Source organism: Panulirus ornatus, chromosome 20 (assembly GCF_036320965.1).
Source record: "Panulirus ornatus isolate Po-2019 chromosome 20, ASM3632096v1, whole genome shotgun sequence".
Lineage (NCBI taxonomy): Eukaryota > Metazoa > Arthropoda > Malacostraca > Decapoda > Palinuridae > Panulirus > Panulirus ornatus.
The window spans coordinates 45159067-45176489 of NC_092243.1; the positions used below are offsets into that span (position 1 = coordinate 45159067).

Consider the following 17423-nt stretch of genomic DNA (forward strand, 5'->3'; position numbering starts at 1 on the left):
GGGCCTGAACATGCAGGAGGGTGAAAGGAGGGCAAGGAATAGAGTGAATTGGAGCGATGTGGTATACCGGGGTTGACGTGCTGTCAGTGGATTGAATCAAGGCATGTGAAGCGTCTGGGGTAAACCATGGAAAGCTGTGTAGGTATGTATATTTGCGTGTGTGGACGTATGTATATACATGTGTATGGGGGTGGGTTGGGCCATTTCTTTCGTCTGTGTCCTTGCGCTACCTCGCAAACGCGGGAGACAGCGACCGAGAAAAAAAAAAAAAAAGAAAAAAAAAAAAAAAAAAATATATATATATATATATATATATATATATATATATATATATATATATATATATATATATATATATGTATGTGTGTGTGTGTGTGTGTGTGTGTGTGTGTAATTACATATTTGACTGTATGGGGAGGGAGTTTTACGCTCGTGGAACCCCCTCTCTTGAACAGTTTTTACTGCTAAACAACTTCGATATTTCCGTAAGCTATCAGCATTAACCGTGTCCTCAGGCATTGTATTCCATTCGTAGTCCACTCTTATACTATACTTATTTACATTTTTTTTAACAAGTTCTTTACTTAAATTCATGATGTCTCCCCTAGTTGTTGTAAATAAATAAACAAAGAACGGGTTGTTGCATTCAGACAACCGCCATTTTGTTGAGAATATACCCTTGAGAAATTACAGACTTTGCGAGGTCGTGATGGTAACTAGTTCAGCAATCACAAAAGACTTGACGATCAGGATGGGGCTGGATACTTGTACGTTTTGGATAAACACACGAGTCATATGTATCTACGTAGTACAGGGAGCGTTACCAAGCCAAGTCTATAGATTATGCATCATACAATTTATGGTGATTAGCACTAAGTAACATAAAGTTATACATTGGTTGAATCATAGTGAAATAGTGTTGACATGTATGTTTTTTTTCTTTTTTTTTTTTGCTTTGTCGCTGTCTCCCGCGTTTGCGAGGTAGCGCAAGGAAACAGACGAAAGAAATGGCCCAACCCACCCCCATACACATGTATATACATACGTCCACACACGCAAATATACATACCTACACAGCTTTCCATGGTTTACCCCAGACGCTTCACATGCCTTGATTCAATCCACTGACAGCACGTCATCCCCGGTATACCACATCGCTCCAATTCACTCTTTTCCTTGCCCTCCTTTCACCCTCCTGCATGTTCAGGCCCCGATCACACAAAATCTTTTTCACTCCATCTTTCCACCTCCAATTTGGTCTCCCTCTTCTCCTCGTTCCCTCCACCTCCGACACATATATCCTCTTGGTCAATCTTTCCTCACTCATTCTCTCCATGTGCCCAAACCATTTCAAAACACCCTCTTCTGCTCTCTCAACCACGCTCTTTTTATTTCCACACATCTCTCTTACCCTTACGTTACTTACTCGATCACACCACCTCACACCACACATTGTCCTCAAACATCTCATTTCCAGCACATCCATCCTCCTGCGCACAACTCTATCCATAGCCCACGCCTCGCAACCATACAACATTGTTGGAACCACTATTCCTTCAAACATACCCATTTTTGCTTTCCGAGATAATGTTCTCGACTTCCACACATTCTTCAAGGCCCCCAGGATTTTCGCCCCCTCCCCCACCCTATGATCCACTTCCGCTTCCATGGTTCCATCCGCTGCCAGATCCACTCCCAGATATCTAAAACACTTCACTTCCTCCAGTTTTTCTCCATTCAAACTCACCTCCCAATTGACTTGACCCTCAACCCTACTGTACCTAATAACCTTGCTCTTATTCACATTTACTCTTAACTTTCTTCTTTCACACACTTTACCAAACTCAGTCACCAGCTTCTGCAGTTTCTCACATGAATCAGCCACCAGCGCTGTATCATCAGCGAACAACAACTGACTCACTTTCCAAGCTCTCTCATCCCCAACAGACTTCATACTTGCCCCTCTTTCCAAAACTCTTGCATTCACCTCCCTAACAACCCCATCCATAAACAAATTAAACAACCATGGAGACATCACACACCCCTGCCGCAAACCTACATTCATTGAGAACCAATCACTTTCCTCTCTTCCTACACGTACACATGCCTTACATCCTCGATAAAAACTTTTCACCGCTTCTAACAACTTGCCTCCCACACCATATATTCTTAATACCTTCCACAGAGCATCTCTATCACCTCTATCATATGCCTTCTCCAGATCCATAAATGCTACATACAAATCCATTTGCTTTTCTAAGTATTTCTCACATACATTCTTCAAAGCAAACACCTGATCCACACATCCTCTACCACTTCTGAAACCACACTGCTCTTCCCCAATCTGATGCTCTGTACATGCCTTCACCCTCTCAATCAATACCCTCCCATATAATTTACCAGGAATACTCAACAAACTTATACCTCTGTAATTTGAGCACTCACTCTTATCCCCTTTGCCTTTGTACAATGGCACTATGCACGCATTCCGCCAATCCTCAGGCACCTCACCATGAGTCATACATACATTAAATAACATTACCAACCAGTCAACAATACAGTCAGACCCTTTTTTAATAAATTCCACTGCAATACCATCCAAACCTGCTGCCTTGCCGGCTTTCATCTTCCGCAAAGCTTTTACTACCTCTTCTCTGTTTACCAAATCATTTTCCCTAACCCTCTCACTTTGCACACCACCTCGACCAAAACACCCTATATCTGCCACTCTATTATCAAACACATTCAACAAACCTCCAAAATACTCACTCCATCTCCTTCTCACATCACCACTACTTGTTATCACCTCCCCATTTGCGCCCTTCACTGAAGTTCCCATTTGCTCCCTTGTCTTACGCACTTTATTTACCTCCTTCCGCAACATCTTTTTATTCTCCCTAAAATTTAATGATACTCTCTCACCCCAACTCTCATTTGCCCTTTTTTTCACCTCTTGCACCTTTCTCTTGACCTCCTGTCTCTTTCTTTTATACATCTCCCACTCAATTGCATTTTTTCCCTGCAAAAATCGTCCAAATGCCTCTCTCTTATCTTTCACTAATACTCTTACTTCTTCATCCCACCACTCACTACCCTTTCTAATCAACCCACCTCCCACTCTTCTCATGCCACAAGCATCTTTTGCGCAATCCATCACTGATTCCCTAAATACATCCCATTCCTCCCCCACTCCCCTTACTTCCATTGTTCTCACCTTTTTCCATTCTGTACTCAGTCTCTCCTAGTACTTCCTCACACAAGTCTCCTTCCCAAGCTCACTTACTCTCACCACCCTCTTCGCCCCAACATTCACTCTTCTTTTCTGAAAACCCATACAAATCTTCACCTTAGCCTCCACAAGATAATGATCAGACATCCCTCTAGTTGCACCTCTCAGCACATTAACATCCAAAAGTCTCTTTCGCGCGCCTGTCAATTAACACGTAATCCAATAACGCTCTCTGGCCATCTCTCCTACTTACATAAGTATACTTATGTATATCTCGCTTTTTAAACCAGGTATTCCCAATCATCAGTCCTTTTTCAGCACATAAATCTACAAGCTCTTCACCATTTCCATTTACAACACTGAACACCCCATGTATACCAATTATTCCCTCAACTGCCACATTACTCACCTTTGCATTCAAATCACCCATCACTATAACCCGGTCTCGTGCATCAAAACCACTAACACACTCATTCAGCTGCTCCCAAAACACTTGCCTCTCATGATCTTTCTTATGCCCAGGTGCATATGCACCAATAATCACCCATCTCTCTCCATCAACTTTCAGTTTTACCCATATTAATCGAGAATTTACTTTCTTACATTCTATCACATACTCCCACAACTCCTGTTTCAAGAGTACTGCTACTCCTTCCCTTGCTCTTGTCCTCTCACTAACCCCTGACTTTACTCCCAGACATTTCCAAACCACTCTTCCCCTTTACCCTTGAGCTTCGTTTCACTCAGAGCCAAAACATCCAGGTTCCTTTCCTCAAACATACTACCTATCTCTCCTTTTTTCACATCTTGGTTACATCCACACACATTTAGGCACCCCAATCTGAGCCTTCGAGGAGGATGAGCACTCCCCGCGTGACTCCTTCTTCTGTTTCCCATTTTAGAAAGTTAAAAAAAATACAAGGAGGGGAGGATTTCTGGCCCCCCGCTCCCGTCCCCTCTAGTCGCTTTCTACGACACGCGAGGAATGCGTGGGAAGTATTCTTTCACCCCTATCCCCAGGGATAATATACATATATATATATATATATATATATATATACACATACACACACATACACATACATACGCACATATACACACACACACATACATATATATACATATGAAAAATGTAAGAAACAATTTAGAAAACTGAAACTTCTAGCTTGAAATGACATGTATGTATGATATGTATATGATGATGAACATGTTGAGGAATTCTTGACTTGGCTTACGTCACAGCAATAAAGGTGTTGACGTACACATAACTGTGGGAAAACTAAGGTGTTTGCTTCCTTAGCTGTTGACAGTTCGTGGATTGTTTGTGACATTCACAACAATAGTTATAGCATTAGTCGTGTGTCTGTCTGTACGAGCACTAACTGTAACAAGCTGACGGACGACGGTCAGAGGTTAGCCATGGTGACGTGTGAGGGCTGTGCTGGTGTCTGTCAGTGTCGTGGTGTTTACACCAGGTGATCCTCGCCCCTCTGACCCTCGAACTGAGTCGCTGGTTCACTGCTTCAGTGGTCGGGAGGATATGTCAGTGTCGTGGTGTTTACACTAAGACGACCGCAGCTCCGACCTTTTGAGAGACTGTCATTGAGTCACTGGTTCACTAATTCAATGGTAAACTTATCTGATAAGATGATAAAGAGTTACTGAATGTAGGCAGCCATGTGGCTGAAAATAGCGTGTGTGTGTGTGTGTGTGTGTGTGTGTGTGTGTTCTTACAGTATATTCTTTCAGTCATGTGTTAAAGGTGGGTGGATATGTAGTCTTACTGATCATTCACGTGAGGAAGTTTCGTATGAGTGTAGTTGCTGTAGCCACAGTGTTGGAGCTACGGTCATTTAGACATGTTGAAAGTGGTTGTTTATCTCGGTCTGTGTCATTGTTCAGATTCACTTCATTAACCAGTGTCGGTCGCAGACGATGAAGTTCCTGCTGGAGGGTTGATCAGCTCGACCAGTTCTCACCAGAGCTGGAGGACCTCGTAACACTCACTCTGCAGCCGTCCGGATATTGTCTGGCGACATCCAGGTCTCATCACATCGGCAGTTTCTGTACACTAGAGTGGACATGATGGCGCCTTCATCATTGCTGTGCACGTCAGGAAGAAATTCTGTTTTTCTTGTTTTTTTCTGTTAAATTCGTATGTGAACGTTAGCACTGAGTGCTCCTTAATGGTCTCCTGCAGGTGTTGTAAGCGTTCTAAATCCACATAACAGCAGTAGATGACAGGACGCACGGGAATGATTGTCCCAAAGGATTTAGTCTTCATGGTGACGCATGTACGAGTCTGCAAAGAGAAATTATGAAAAAGATCCGTTTGTCATTCCACCCACATGGCAACAGAGGAGGCGTGTGGTGGAGCAGGTTTAAAAGAGGCGCCACACAAATTATGGCACAGACCAGATGACAAGCAAAACAATCTGGTCCAGCCAGACACACTAGACCTGAACAGTAGCGCGAGTATGGAATACACTTGGATCTACGGAGCCTGAGAGGACTGAGAGAGGCTCCAATTATCCATCAAGTGAACACTGTTTAGCTTAACTTACCTAATTTCCTTCCTAAAACAACAAACATCACTATACACACACACACACACACACACACACACACACACACACACACACACACACACAGTCTGTTGAGGCTATAGAAATAGGGCAACAAAACTGCGTATCCAGCCAGCGAGCCACACACACCTCAGCTAAAACTCAACATCGGCACATGATTTGCTTCTCCGCTGTACCTCTCCTGTCTGACCCCTGCCTCTTCCCCTCCTCACCACCTTCCCTTCCCAAAGAGAAAGTAACAATGTTCCACTGGTGCAGGCAGGGAGTGTGTCGAGTGTGGATCTGGGAAGCGTTGGGGCTTAAGGTTCAGGGTGAGTGTGTGCAGTGTTGAGGACAGTGTTGATCTGTTTCCCGTGGGACATTGGCGGAGAGGTTCTCGACGTGGCGGGAGGCCATGATCCCAGTAGATCGTGTCGTCTGACCCCATCATCTCCACAGCATCCTCGGTGGATTTCATGCCAAACCTGGAGGGCGTGTATGGCCTTAACGACCCAGTGCTAGCCTCTTGCATAGTCGTTATGTTTTGTGTGGGGACCGGAGATATGATTGGTCAGGAAGGATGGTTATCTGTACGAGGTTTGACGTTGCCATATTCAGCTTGTTGATTACTGGTCAGTAATGATGTAGTGATGCAGTTCGTTCCATCATGTCTTGGCAGCATCAATACGTTACTTAACCTGACTCGTTAAGGTAGAACAGTTTGTTATAGATTTTCGGGGCATTTTTTTCATATCTAAAATCACATTAACCCATAACTTTATATTCTGCTTTAGCTCATCATATCCCAAGCTATCCCAAGAGATTAGTAGAGTTAATTATATTTAGCGAGGATATATCAGGGTACTGTAATACTTGGCCCATGTGGTGTATACCATGATGACCGACTCGTGTGGTGGACACAGCAATACATTATGTGTACAAAGTATGCGGGGTTCTGTACGTCCTTCTTACAAAGGAAATGTATTTCTGTGGAGGGAAATTCCTTAACTGGCTCTTCCAAGGAAACATAATGTAATCAAAGACTTCATTATTTTTTCTTTATATCAATCACTCTAAAATCAAATTCTTGCAAGCTACAGCTTGTTTATTTCATAATCAAATCATTATTCAGTTTCCTGAACTTCCTAAAGATACAGATTACGTATATGGTCTTCTTCATTCAATTTCTAACGCTCAGAGCAGCACATTACTGTATCTGAAGCTCAGAGCAGCACATTACTGTATCTGAAGCTCAGAGCAGCACATTACTGTATCTGAAGCTCAGAGCAGCACATTACTGTATCTGAAGCTCAGAGCAGCACATTACTGTATCTGAAGCTCAGAGCAGCACATTACTGTATCTGAAGCTCAGAGCAGCGCATTACTGTATCTGAAGCTCAGAGCAGCGCATTACTGTATATGTTGCTCAGAGCAGCACATTACTGTATCTGAAGCTCAGAGCAGCACGTTACTGTATCTGAAGCTCAGAGCAGCGCATTACTGTATATGTTGCTCAGAGCAGCACATAACTGTATCTGAAGCTCAGAGCAGCACATTACTGTATCTGAAGCTCAGAGCAGCGCATTACTGTATCTGAAGCTCAGAGCAGCGCATTACTGTATCTGAAGCTCAGAGCAGCACATTACTGTATCTGAAGCTCAGAGCAGCGCATTACTGTATCTGAAGCTCAGAGCAGCGCATTACTGTATCTGAAGCTCAGAGCAGCACATTACTGTATCTGAAGCTCAGAGCAGCGCATTACTGTATCTGAAGCTCAGAGCAGCGCATTACTGTATCTGAAGCTCAGAGCAGCACATAACTGTATCTGAAGCTCAGAGCAGCACATTACTGTATCTGAAGCTCAGAGCAGCGCATTACTGTATCTGAAGCTCAGAGCAGCGCATTACTGTATCTGAAGCTCAGAGCAGCACATTAATGTATCTGAAGCTCAGAGCGACACATTACTGTACCTGAAGCTCAGATCAGCACATTAATGTATCTGAAGCTCAGATCAGCACATTACTGTATCTGAAGCTCAGAGCAGCGCATTACTGTATCTGAAGCTCAGATCAGCACATTAATGTATCTGAAGCTCAGATCAGCACATTAATGTATCTGAAGCTCAGATCAGCACATTACTGTATCTGAAGCTCAGATCAGCACATTACTGTATCTGAAGCTCAGAGCAGCACATTACTGTATCTGAAGCTCAGAGCAGCACATTACTGTATCTGAAGCTCAGAGCAGCACATTACTGTATCTGAAGCTCAGAGCAGCGCATTACTGTATCTGAAGCTCGGAGTAACATGTTACTGTATATGAAGCTCAGAGTAACACATTACTGTATCTGAAGCAGAGAGTAACACTTTACTGTATCTGAAGCTGAGAGTAACACATTACTGTATCTGAAGCTCAGAGCAGCACATTACTGTATCTGAAACTGAGTAACACATTACTGTATCTGAAGCTCAGAGTAACGCATTATTGTATCTGAAGCTCAGAGTAACACATTACTGTATCTGAAGCTCAGAGCAGCACATTACTGTATCTGAAGCTGAGTAACACATTACTGTATCTGAAGCTCAGAGTAACACATTACTGTATCTGAAGCTGAGTAACACATTACTGTATCTGAAGCTCATAGTAACACATTACTGTATCTGAAGCTCAGAGTAACACATTACTGTATCTGAAGCTCAGAGTAACACATTACTGTATCTGAAGCTCAGAGTAACACATTACTGATTCTGAAGCTCATTAACGCATTACTGTATCTGAAGCTTAGAGTAACACATTACTGTATCTGAAGCTCAGAGCAGCACATTACTGTATCTGAAGCTCAGAGCAGCACATTACTGTATCTGAAGCTCAGATCAGCACATTACTGTATCTGAAGCTCAGATCAGCACATTACTGTATCTGAAGCTCAGATCAGCACATTACTGTATCTGAAGCTCAGAGCAGCGCATTACTGTATCTGAAGCTCAGATCAGCACATTACTGTATCTGAAGCTCAGAGCAGCAGCATTACTGTATCTGTTGCTCAGAGCAGCACATTACTGTATCTGAAGCTCAGAGCAGCACATAACTGTATCTGAAGCTCAGAGCAGCACATTACTGTATCTGAAGCTCAGATCAGCACATAACTGTATCTGAAGCTCAGTGCAGCGCATTACTGTATCTGAAGCTCAGAGCAGCACATAACTGTATCTGAAGCTCAGAGCAGCACATAACTGTATCTGAAGCTCAGAGCAGCGCATTACTGTATCTGAAGCTCAGAGCAGCGCATTACTGTATCTAAAGTTCAGAGTAGCACATTACTGTATCTGAAGCTCAGAGTAGCGCATTAATGTATCTGAAGCTCAGAGCAGCACATTACTGTATCTGAAGCTCAGAGCAGCACATTACTGTATCTGAAGCTCAGATCAGCACATTACTGTATCTGAAGCTCAGAGCAGCACATAACTGTATCTGAAGCTCAGAGCAGCACATTACTGTATCTGAAGCTCAGAGCAGCACATTACTGTATCTGAAGCTCAGAGCAGCGCCTTACTGTATATGTTGCTCAGAGCAGCACATTACTGTATCTGAAGCTGAGAGCAGCACATTACTGTATCTGAAGCTCAGAGCAGTGCATTACTGTATATGTTGCTCAGAGCAGCACATTACTGTATCTGAAGCTCAGATCAGCACATTACTGTATCTGAAGCTCAGAGCAGCGCATTACTGTATATGTTGCTCAGAGCAGCACATAACTGTATCTGAAGCTCAGAGCAGCACATTACTGTATCTGAAGCTCAGAGCAGCACATTACTGTATCTGAAGCTCAGAGCAGCGCATTACTGTATATGTTGCTCAGAGCAGCACATTACTGTATCTGAAGCTCAGAGCAGCACATTACTGTATCTGAAGCTCAGAGCAGCGCATTACTGTATATGTTGCTCAGAGCAGCACATTACTGTATCTGAAGCTCAGATCAGCACATTACTGTATCTGAAGCTCAGAGCAGCACATTACTGTATCTGAAGCCCAGAGCAGCACATTACTGTATCTGAAGCTCAGAGCTGCACATAACTGTATCTGAAGCCCAGAGCAGCACATTACTGACTGTATGGAAGCCAAGTTTAACCCATCCTGGTCTCCTAGCCAGGTACTGCAGTTGATGTGTGTACAGAGAGAGGATGTCTAGATGGTTCCCGTAACTGATCCATTAATTATGTCGTTACCCAACATCTTGACTGCCCTACACTGACATCTGCCTCAGCCTTCCATATGACCCTACTCCTTTTCCGACCTCCACGCTTGAGTTCTCCACCACCTTCGACCCCCACCACTGTTGGTGATCACACTGGGTGGCTCCTCCACTACTGCTGGTGATCACACAGAGTGGCTCCTTCACCACTGTTGGTGATCATACTGGATGGCTTCTCCACTACTGCTGGTGATCACACAGAGTGGCTCCTCCACCACTGTTGGTGATGATCACACAGAGTGGCTCCTCCACCACTGTTGGTGATGATCACACAGAGTGGCTCCTCCACCACTGTTGGTGATGATCACACAGAGTGGCTCCTCCACTACTGCTGGTGATCACACAGAGTGACTCCTCCACCACTGTTGGTGATCATACTAGGTGGCTCCTCCACTACTGCTGGTGATCACACAGAGTGGCTCCTTCACCACTGTTGGTGATCACACTGGGTGGCTCCTCCACTACTGTTGATCACACCGGGTGGCTTCTCCACTACTGTTGTTGATCACACAGAGTGGCTCCTCCACCACTGTTGGTGATCATACTGGGTGGCTCCTCCACTACTGCTGGTGATCACACAGAGTGGCTCCTCCACCACTGTTGGTGATCATACTGGGTGGCTCCTCCACTACTGCTGGTGATCACACAGAGTGGCTCCTCCACCACTGTTGGTGATCATACTAGGTGGCTTCTCCACTACTGTTGTCGATCACACAGAGTGGCTCCTCCACCACTGTTGGTGATCATACTAGGTAGCTCCTCACTACTGCTGGTGATCACACAGAGTGGCTCCTCCACCACTGTTGGTGATCATACTGGGTGGCTCCTCCACTACTGTTGGTGATCACACAGAGTGGCTCCTCCACCACTGTTGGTGATCATACTAGGTGGCTCCTCCACTACTGCTGGTGATCACACAGACTGGCTCCTCCACTACTGCTGGTGATCACACAGAGTGGCTCCTCCACCACTGTTGGTGATCATACTGGGTGGCTCCTCCACTACTGTTGGTGATCACACAGAGTGGCTCCTCCACCACTGTTGGTGATCATACTAGGTGGCTCCTCCACTACTGCTGGTGATCACACAGAGTGGCTCCTCCACCACTGTTGGTGATCATACTAGGTGGCTCCTCCACTACTGCTGGTGATCACACAGAGTGGCTCCTCCACCACTGTTGGTGATCATACTGGGTGGCTCCTCCACTACTGCTGGTGATCACACAGAGTGGCTCCTCCACTACTGCTGGTGGTCACACAGAGTGGCTCCTCCACTACTGCTGGTGATCATACTGAGTGGCTCCTCCACCACTGTTGGTGATCATACTGGGTGGCTCCTCCACTACTGCTGGTGATCACACAGAGTGGCTCCTTCACCACTGTTGGTGATCATATTAGGTGGCTTCTCCACTACTGTTGTTGATCACACAGAGTGACTCCTCCACCACTGTTGGTGATCATACTGGGTGGCTCCTCCACTACTGTTGGTGATCACACAGAGTGGCTCCTCCACCACTGTTGGTGATCACACAGAGTGGCTCCTCCACTACTGCTGGTGATCACACAGAGTGACTCCTCCACCACTGTTGGTGATCATACTGGATGGCTCCTCCACTACTGCTGGTGATCACACAGAGTGGCTCCTCCACCACTGTTGGTGATCATACTGGGTGGCTCCTCCACTACTGCTGGTGATCACACAGAGTGGCTCCTCCACCACTGTTGGTGATCATACTAGGTGGCTCCTCCACTACTGCTGGTGATCACACAGAGTGGCTCCTTCACCACTGTTGGTGATCATATTAGGTGGCTTCTCCACTACTGTTGTTGATCACACAGAGTGGCTCCTCCACCACTGTTGGTGATCATACTAGGTGGCTCCTCCACTACTGTTGGTGATCACACAGAGTGGCTCCTCCACCACTGTTGGTGATCATACTGGGTGGCTCCTCCACTACTGCTGGTGATCACACAGAGTGGCTCCTCCACCACTGTTGGTGATCACACTGGGTGGCTCCTCCACTACTGTTGGTGATCACACAGAGTGGCTCCTCCACCACTGTTGGTGATGATCACACAGAGTGGCTCCTCCACTACTGCTGGTGATCACACAGAGTGACTCCTCCACCACTGTTGGTGATCATACTAGGTGGCTCCTCCACTACTGCTGGTGATCACACAGAGTGGCTCCTCCACCACTGTTGGTGATCATACTGGGTGGCTCCTCCACTACTGTTGGTGATAACACAGAGTGGCTCCTCCACCACTGTTGGTGATCATACTGGGTGGCTCCTCCACTACTGTTGGTGATCACACAGAGTGGCTCCTCCACCACTGTTGGTGATCATACTGGGTGGCTCCTCCACTACTGCTGGTGATCACACAGAGTGGCTCCTCCACCACTGTTGGTGATCATACTGGGTGGCTCCTCCACTACTGCTGGTGATCACACAGAGTGGCTCCTCCACCACTGTTGGTGATCATACTAGGTGGCTCCTCCACTACTGCTGGTGATCACACAGAGTGGCTCCTCCACCACTGTTGGTGATCATACTGGGTGGCTCCTCCACTACTGCTGGTGATCACACAGAGTGGCTCCTCCACCACTGTTGGTGATCATACTGGGTGGCTCCTCCACTACTGCTGGTGATCACACAGAGTGGCTCCTCCACCACTGTTGGTGATCATACTGGGTGGCTTCTCCACTACTGTTGATCACAGTGAGTGGCTTAACCAACACTTTCTTTAAGTTACATTTTCTCGACCAGCTATATTTTCTCTGATGTCTTATTGTGTCTGAATATTTGTTCCTTGGGATAAAAAACAAGAAAATTAGATCAGGTTTCCATATTATCCTTAATACATTAGACGAGAAGGATGTAATCATATACATGGATTATGTGGGAGCAATGATACTACTGGTGTTGGTGGGGGAGGCGAGCGAGGAAGCCTCGTCCCAGCCTGGTGTTGGTGGGGGAGGCGAGTGGGGAAGCCTCGTCCCAGCCTGGTGTTGGTGGGGGAGGCGAGTGGGGAAGCCTCGTCCCAGCCTGGTGTTGGTGCGGGAGGCGAGTGGGGAAGCCTCGTCCCAGCCTGGTGTTGGTGGGGGAGGCGAGCGAGGAAGCCTCGTCCCAGCCTGGTGTTGGTGGGGGAGGCGAGCGAGGAAGCCTCGTCCCAGCCTGGTGTTGGTGGGGGAGGCGAGTGGGGAAGCCTCGTCCCAGCCTGGTGTTGGTGCGGGAGGCGAGTGGGGAAGCCTCGTCCCAGCCTGGTGTTGGTGGGGGAGGCGAGCGAGGAAGCCTCGTCCCAGCCTGGTGTTGGTGGGGGAGGCGAGCGAGGAAGCCTCGTCCCAGCCTGGTGTTGGTGGGGGAGGCGAGTGGGGAAGCCTCGTCCCAGCCTGGTGTTGGTGCGGGAGGCGAGTGGGGAAGCCTCGTCCCAGCCTGGTGTTGGTGCGGGAGGCGAGTGGGGAAGCCTCGTCCCAGCCTGGTGTTGGTGGGGGAGGCGAGCGAGGAAGCCTCGTCCCAGCCTGGTGTTGGTGGGGGAGGCGAGCGAGGAAGCCTCGTCCCAGCCTGGTGTTGGTGGGGGAGGCGAGCGAGGAAGCCTCGTCCCAGCCTGGTGTTGGTGGGGGAGGCGAGTGGGGAAGCCTCGTCCCAGCCTGGTGTTGGTGGGGGAGGCGAGTGGGGAAGCCTCGTCCCAGCCTGGTGTTGGTGGGGGAGGCGAGCGAGGAAGCCTCGTCCCAGCCTGGTGTTGGTGGGGGAGGCGAGCGAGGAAGCCTCGTCCCAGCCTGGTGTTGGTGGGGGAGGCGAGTGGGGAAGCCTCGTCCCAGCCTGGTGTTGGTGCGGGAGGCGAGTGGGGAAGCCTCGTCCCAGCCTGGTGTTGGTGGGGGAGGCGAGCGAGGAAGCCTCGTCCCAGCCTGGTGTTGGTGGGGGAGGCGAGTGGGGAAGCCTCGTCCCAGCCTGGTGTTGGTGCGGGAGGCGAGTGGGGAAGCCTCGTCCCAGCCTGGTGTTTAACATGGTGTTCTGTTGCCGTCAGCAGGCGACGTGGGCGGAGGCGGTGATGGCGCTCAGGGCGGCGGCCTCCCCTGTGAGGCTACTGGTGCTGCGGGAGGACCCGGAGGCGCTCTTCACCACCACCCAAGGTTAGTCTTGCCTCAGTCGTCCTCACTGGAGGGTCACAGTCTCCTGCCCCCAGCTGACCAAGCCATCTGCTGCTCCTGGGTCTAGGAACACTTCACCTCAGCTTCTCTCCTGAGGAACCTTTCTAATAACATCACACATTTCATCATTAAGTTAACGTTTGATGTTGAATGAGTCTCTTGATGGCTCGGTCCTTGATGAGAACTCTACACTTTGATAACTTTCTGAACACGATGACCTGATCTTGACCCAGACTGATTCCTGAATATGATTACCTAACCCTTGACCTGACCCCTCATGGGCTAGGTCACAGACCAGGTTACCACACCCCTGCACAGTACCCTCTGCTCACTAGGTCAGTCAGTAGCTCTGCGTCAGAGAGTCAGGTCATTGTGAGTGAAACTTGGAAATGTGTGGCCATAGGTTCGTCTTACATTTCCTCAGCCCTGTAGTAGACGTTACATCCTACCCTCGTCTTGCTTCATATCATGTCACTGTGTAAAAGCACGATCGAGTGACGTCACGCAAATGTTTACTTTGATCAGTCTAATCTAAAAGATTGCTCTGAGTGACGTCACATGAGCTCTTGACCTAACTTCACCACGTCATATGCTAACCTAAACGACCTCATCATGTAAGAAGCTGACCTGAATGACCCCCTTGTGTGAGACGTTGACCTGTATGACCTCAGTACGTGACGTGTGAACCTGAATGACCTCACAATGTGATATGTTGACCTAGGTGACCTCACTGTGTGAGATTTTGACATGAATGACTTCACTGTGTGACAAGTTGACCTGAAGGATCGTATAATCTTGCAGAGCCGACCAAGTTCATCACAGTGGAGCTTCATAAATCGAGCGTGGCCGAGCGTGTGGGGCTGTCGTTGATGGAGCGGAGGTACGTTCAACCTTGTGTCTCACACCATCACACACGAGGTGTATTTAATGTTCCTGTAACTTAATCCCATACACTCTTACATGAGACACTGTACATACATAATGTTCCTGTAACCTGATCCCGCACGTCCACACACGAGATAAAATACACACATAATGTTCCTGTCACCTGATCCCACACGAGACACCGTACATCACGCTGCTGTAACTTTCCTTACTATATACACACTGGTCAAGAGGCCTCGGGTGATGAATGATTCACGGGGGCGACCATGTGTTCCACCGGGAGCTCTACCTGCACCGAGTCTGCTGGTGACTTGCGTCCATTGGCAGACGAAACTGGAGAAAGAAAATAACTTTCCTGAGCGTTTATCATAAATGTTTGTTGTACATAAACTTAGCCAGTATGAGAAAATGGTTTCCAAGTACGGTTAAGCTTCTTAAATATGTCGTAACTTCTTGTACTCAACGCCAGGCTGGTACGCAAGATTGTACTGACAGCCAATCAGTGTTACGCTTACAGGCCACATTAAGGACAACCAGTCACTGCCAGGTATACATATCACCTTCCACAAACAACCAATCAGTGATCCTCTGACACTGCACATCCTGGGATCAACCAATCAACACAACACTAAGTCAAGAGATTTCAAATTTCATTTAGATTTTGCACCCTGGGGGAAATATGGATCGAGGTATTGATGTGATTTTACAATTAAAAAGGAGAGCAGTGCAATGGCTGGTGAAAAAGAACAATTTATCAGGCTGATTAGCTTATGCGAAGCCCACAGCCTAACACATATAAACCAACAGGAAATGATAACGCAATTGATTTGATTTTTACAATTGTAGCTTTAATTACAGATATAAAGGACATAAAACGAGTATCTCTTACATTAATAGGATTAAAGTGGGGACTAAATATAGCGCGGAAATGGATGCAAAGTGAGAACACAACAACTTATAGCATATTACTGTGACATGCGAGTTTGATGGATGAGAAAAGATCAGACACTGTTTATTTCTTGATTTTGGAAAGGTAATTGATAAACTATGGGTTGTTATCAAAGCACGTGGTATAAACAACCTTGAACCAAGGGAAAATTCAAAGTAGTTGCAAATGGAAACATACCTGAGGGAAGGTCATGATCTCAGACACAGATAAGGAAGTAAGAGGAAGCGTAGTCAGATGTTTCGCAGACGACACGAGAGTAGGTCAAGCAACAGAGAGTGTGGAAGATCAAGGCGATACTTCAGAGATACTTGGGTCACATCTGCCGATGGCTGAAGGGAAGTTGATGGAATTCAGTGAAGAAAAATTTGAACATAGTAGTCACATGGCAGTTAACGCTTTAGCAGTACCTACATACACAGACCATACAGGAAAAGAAATAGAGAGTGAAGCAAATGTCCAGGATTGGGGAATAATTATCAGAGGAAAATATGAATTCCAGGAACATATTGACAATATACCGTAATGCTTTCCAGCAAGGTGATAAGTGGAATGTTGTTATTGAGAACATTTGCAACAAGAGCCACACACTTAATGATGAAAATATTTAATGTTTTTTATGAGAAGCGAGAAGCACACTGGAATATTGCTGTCTTGTGTGGTCTTCAATAAAACAGACTGAAATGGACAAGATGCTGAGAATATAGAAGCATTTGACAAATAAATAGAATAGGGCAAATACATTGCCATGAACAGTTCAAAGAAGTAGAGCTTTACAATCTGGAACGTCGGAGGGAGATATATATGATAATATATGTCTGGCAGCAAATACAAGGAATAAAGAATAGTGTTCTGAACCTGAGATCAAAGAGACAAGGATGATGCAGATTCATTGTCATTCCTGAAGACAAACCAAAACTTCGTAAGACAGGTACCTGACTCCTGCCCAGCATAGAAGGATCATTTGAATACTCGATGATTTAAGACATTCAAGTGGAATGACAACAGAAACATTCAGAGAAGTAGACTTATGGTTGAAGACAGTACCGGATGAACGTAAAACTGATGACTACGCCAGCGGAGTAGAGCAACTTCCAGAGCAAAAAAGAATTATACAACAAGCAAGACAAGTGATAGGTCGAAGCAAAGCTGTCCAAAGATACGTCGTTCATTAACTTACGGTTCGAGTGGTGAGCGCAACGCGCTAGCCGTGTCACCATGGCAAAATTTCATGGTTGGTGCTCATAGGTACTCGATACCTGTAAGAATTACCAGCCTATTCTGTCAGATGAGCTCACATTGTCAGCATATGTACGCACCAGGCTTACATATCACCTGAAATTGTCGTCTGTTTAATGTCGTTCCAGCCTTCAGCAGTCTCACTGACTGTGAATCAGC

At 46.5% G+C, this 17423-nt stretch overlaps 1 protein-coding gene across 5 annotated transcripts in view; it reads left to right on the top strand.

Annotated features, from left to right (window-relative positions):
• LOC139755803 (multiple PDZ domain protein-like) overlaps positions 1-17423 on the top strand; it is a 252211-nt gene that overhangs the window by 212241 nt on the left and 22547 nt on the right. For 4 of the 5 annotated variants that reach the window (XM_071674417.1, XM_071674422.1, XM_071674418.1 and 1 more), the window contains 2 exons: positions 14071-14176; positions 14996-15074. In XM_071674417.1, the coding sequence (XP_071530518.1) occupies positions 14071-14176; positions 14996-15074 (185 nt within the window). The remainder of the gene's footprint in view (positions 1-14070; positions 14177-14995; positions 15075-17423) is intronic. The other variant, XM_071674421.1, reaches the window with a different exon arrangement.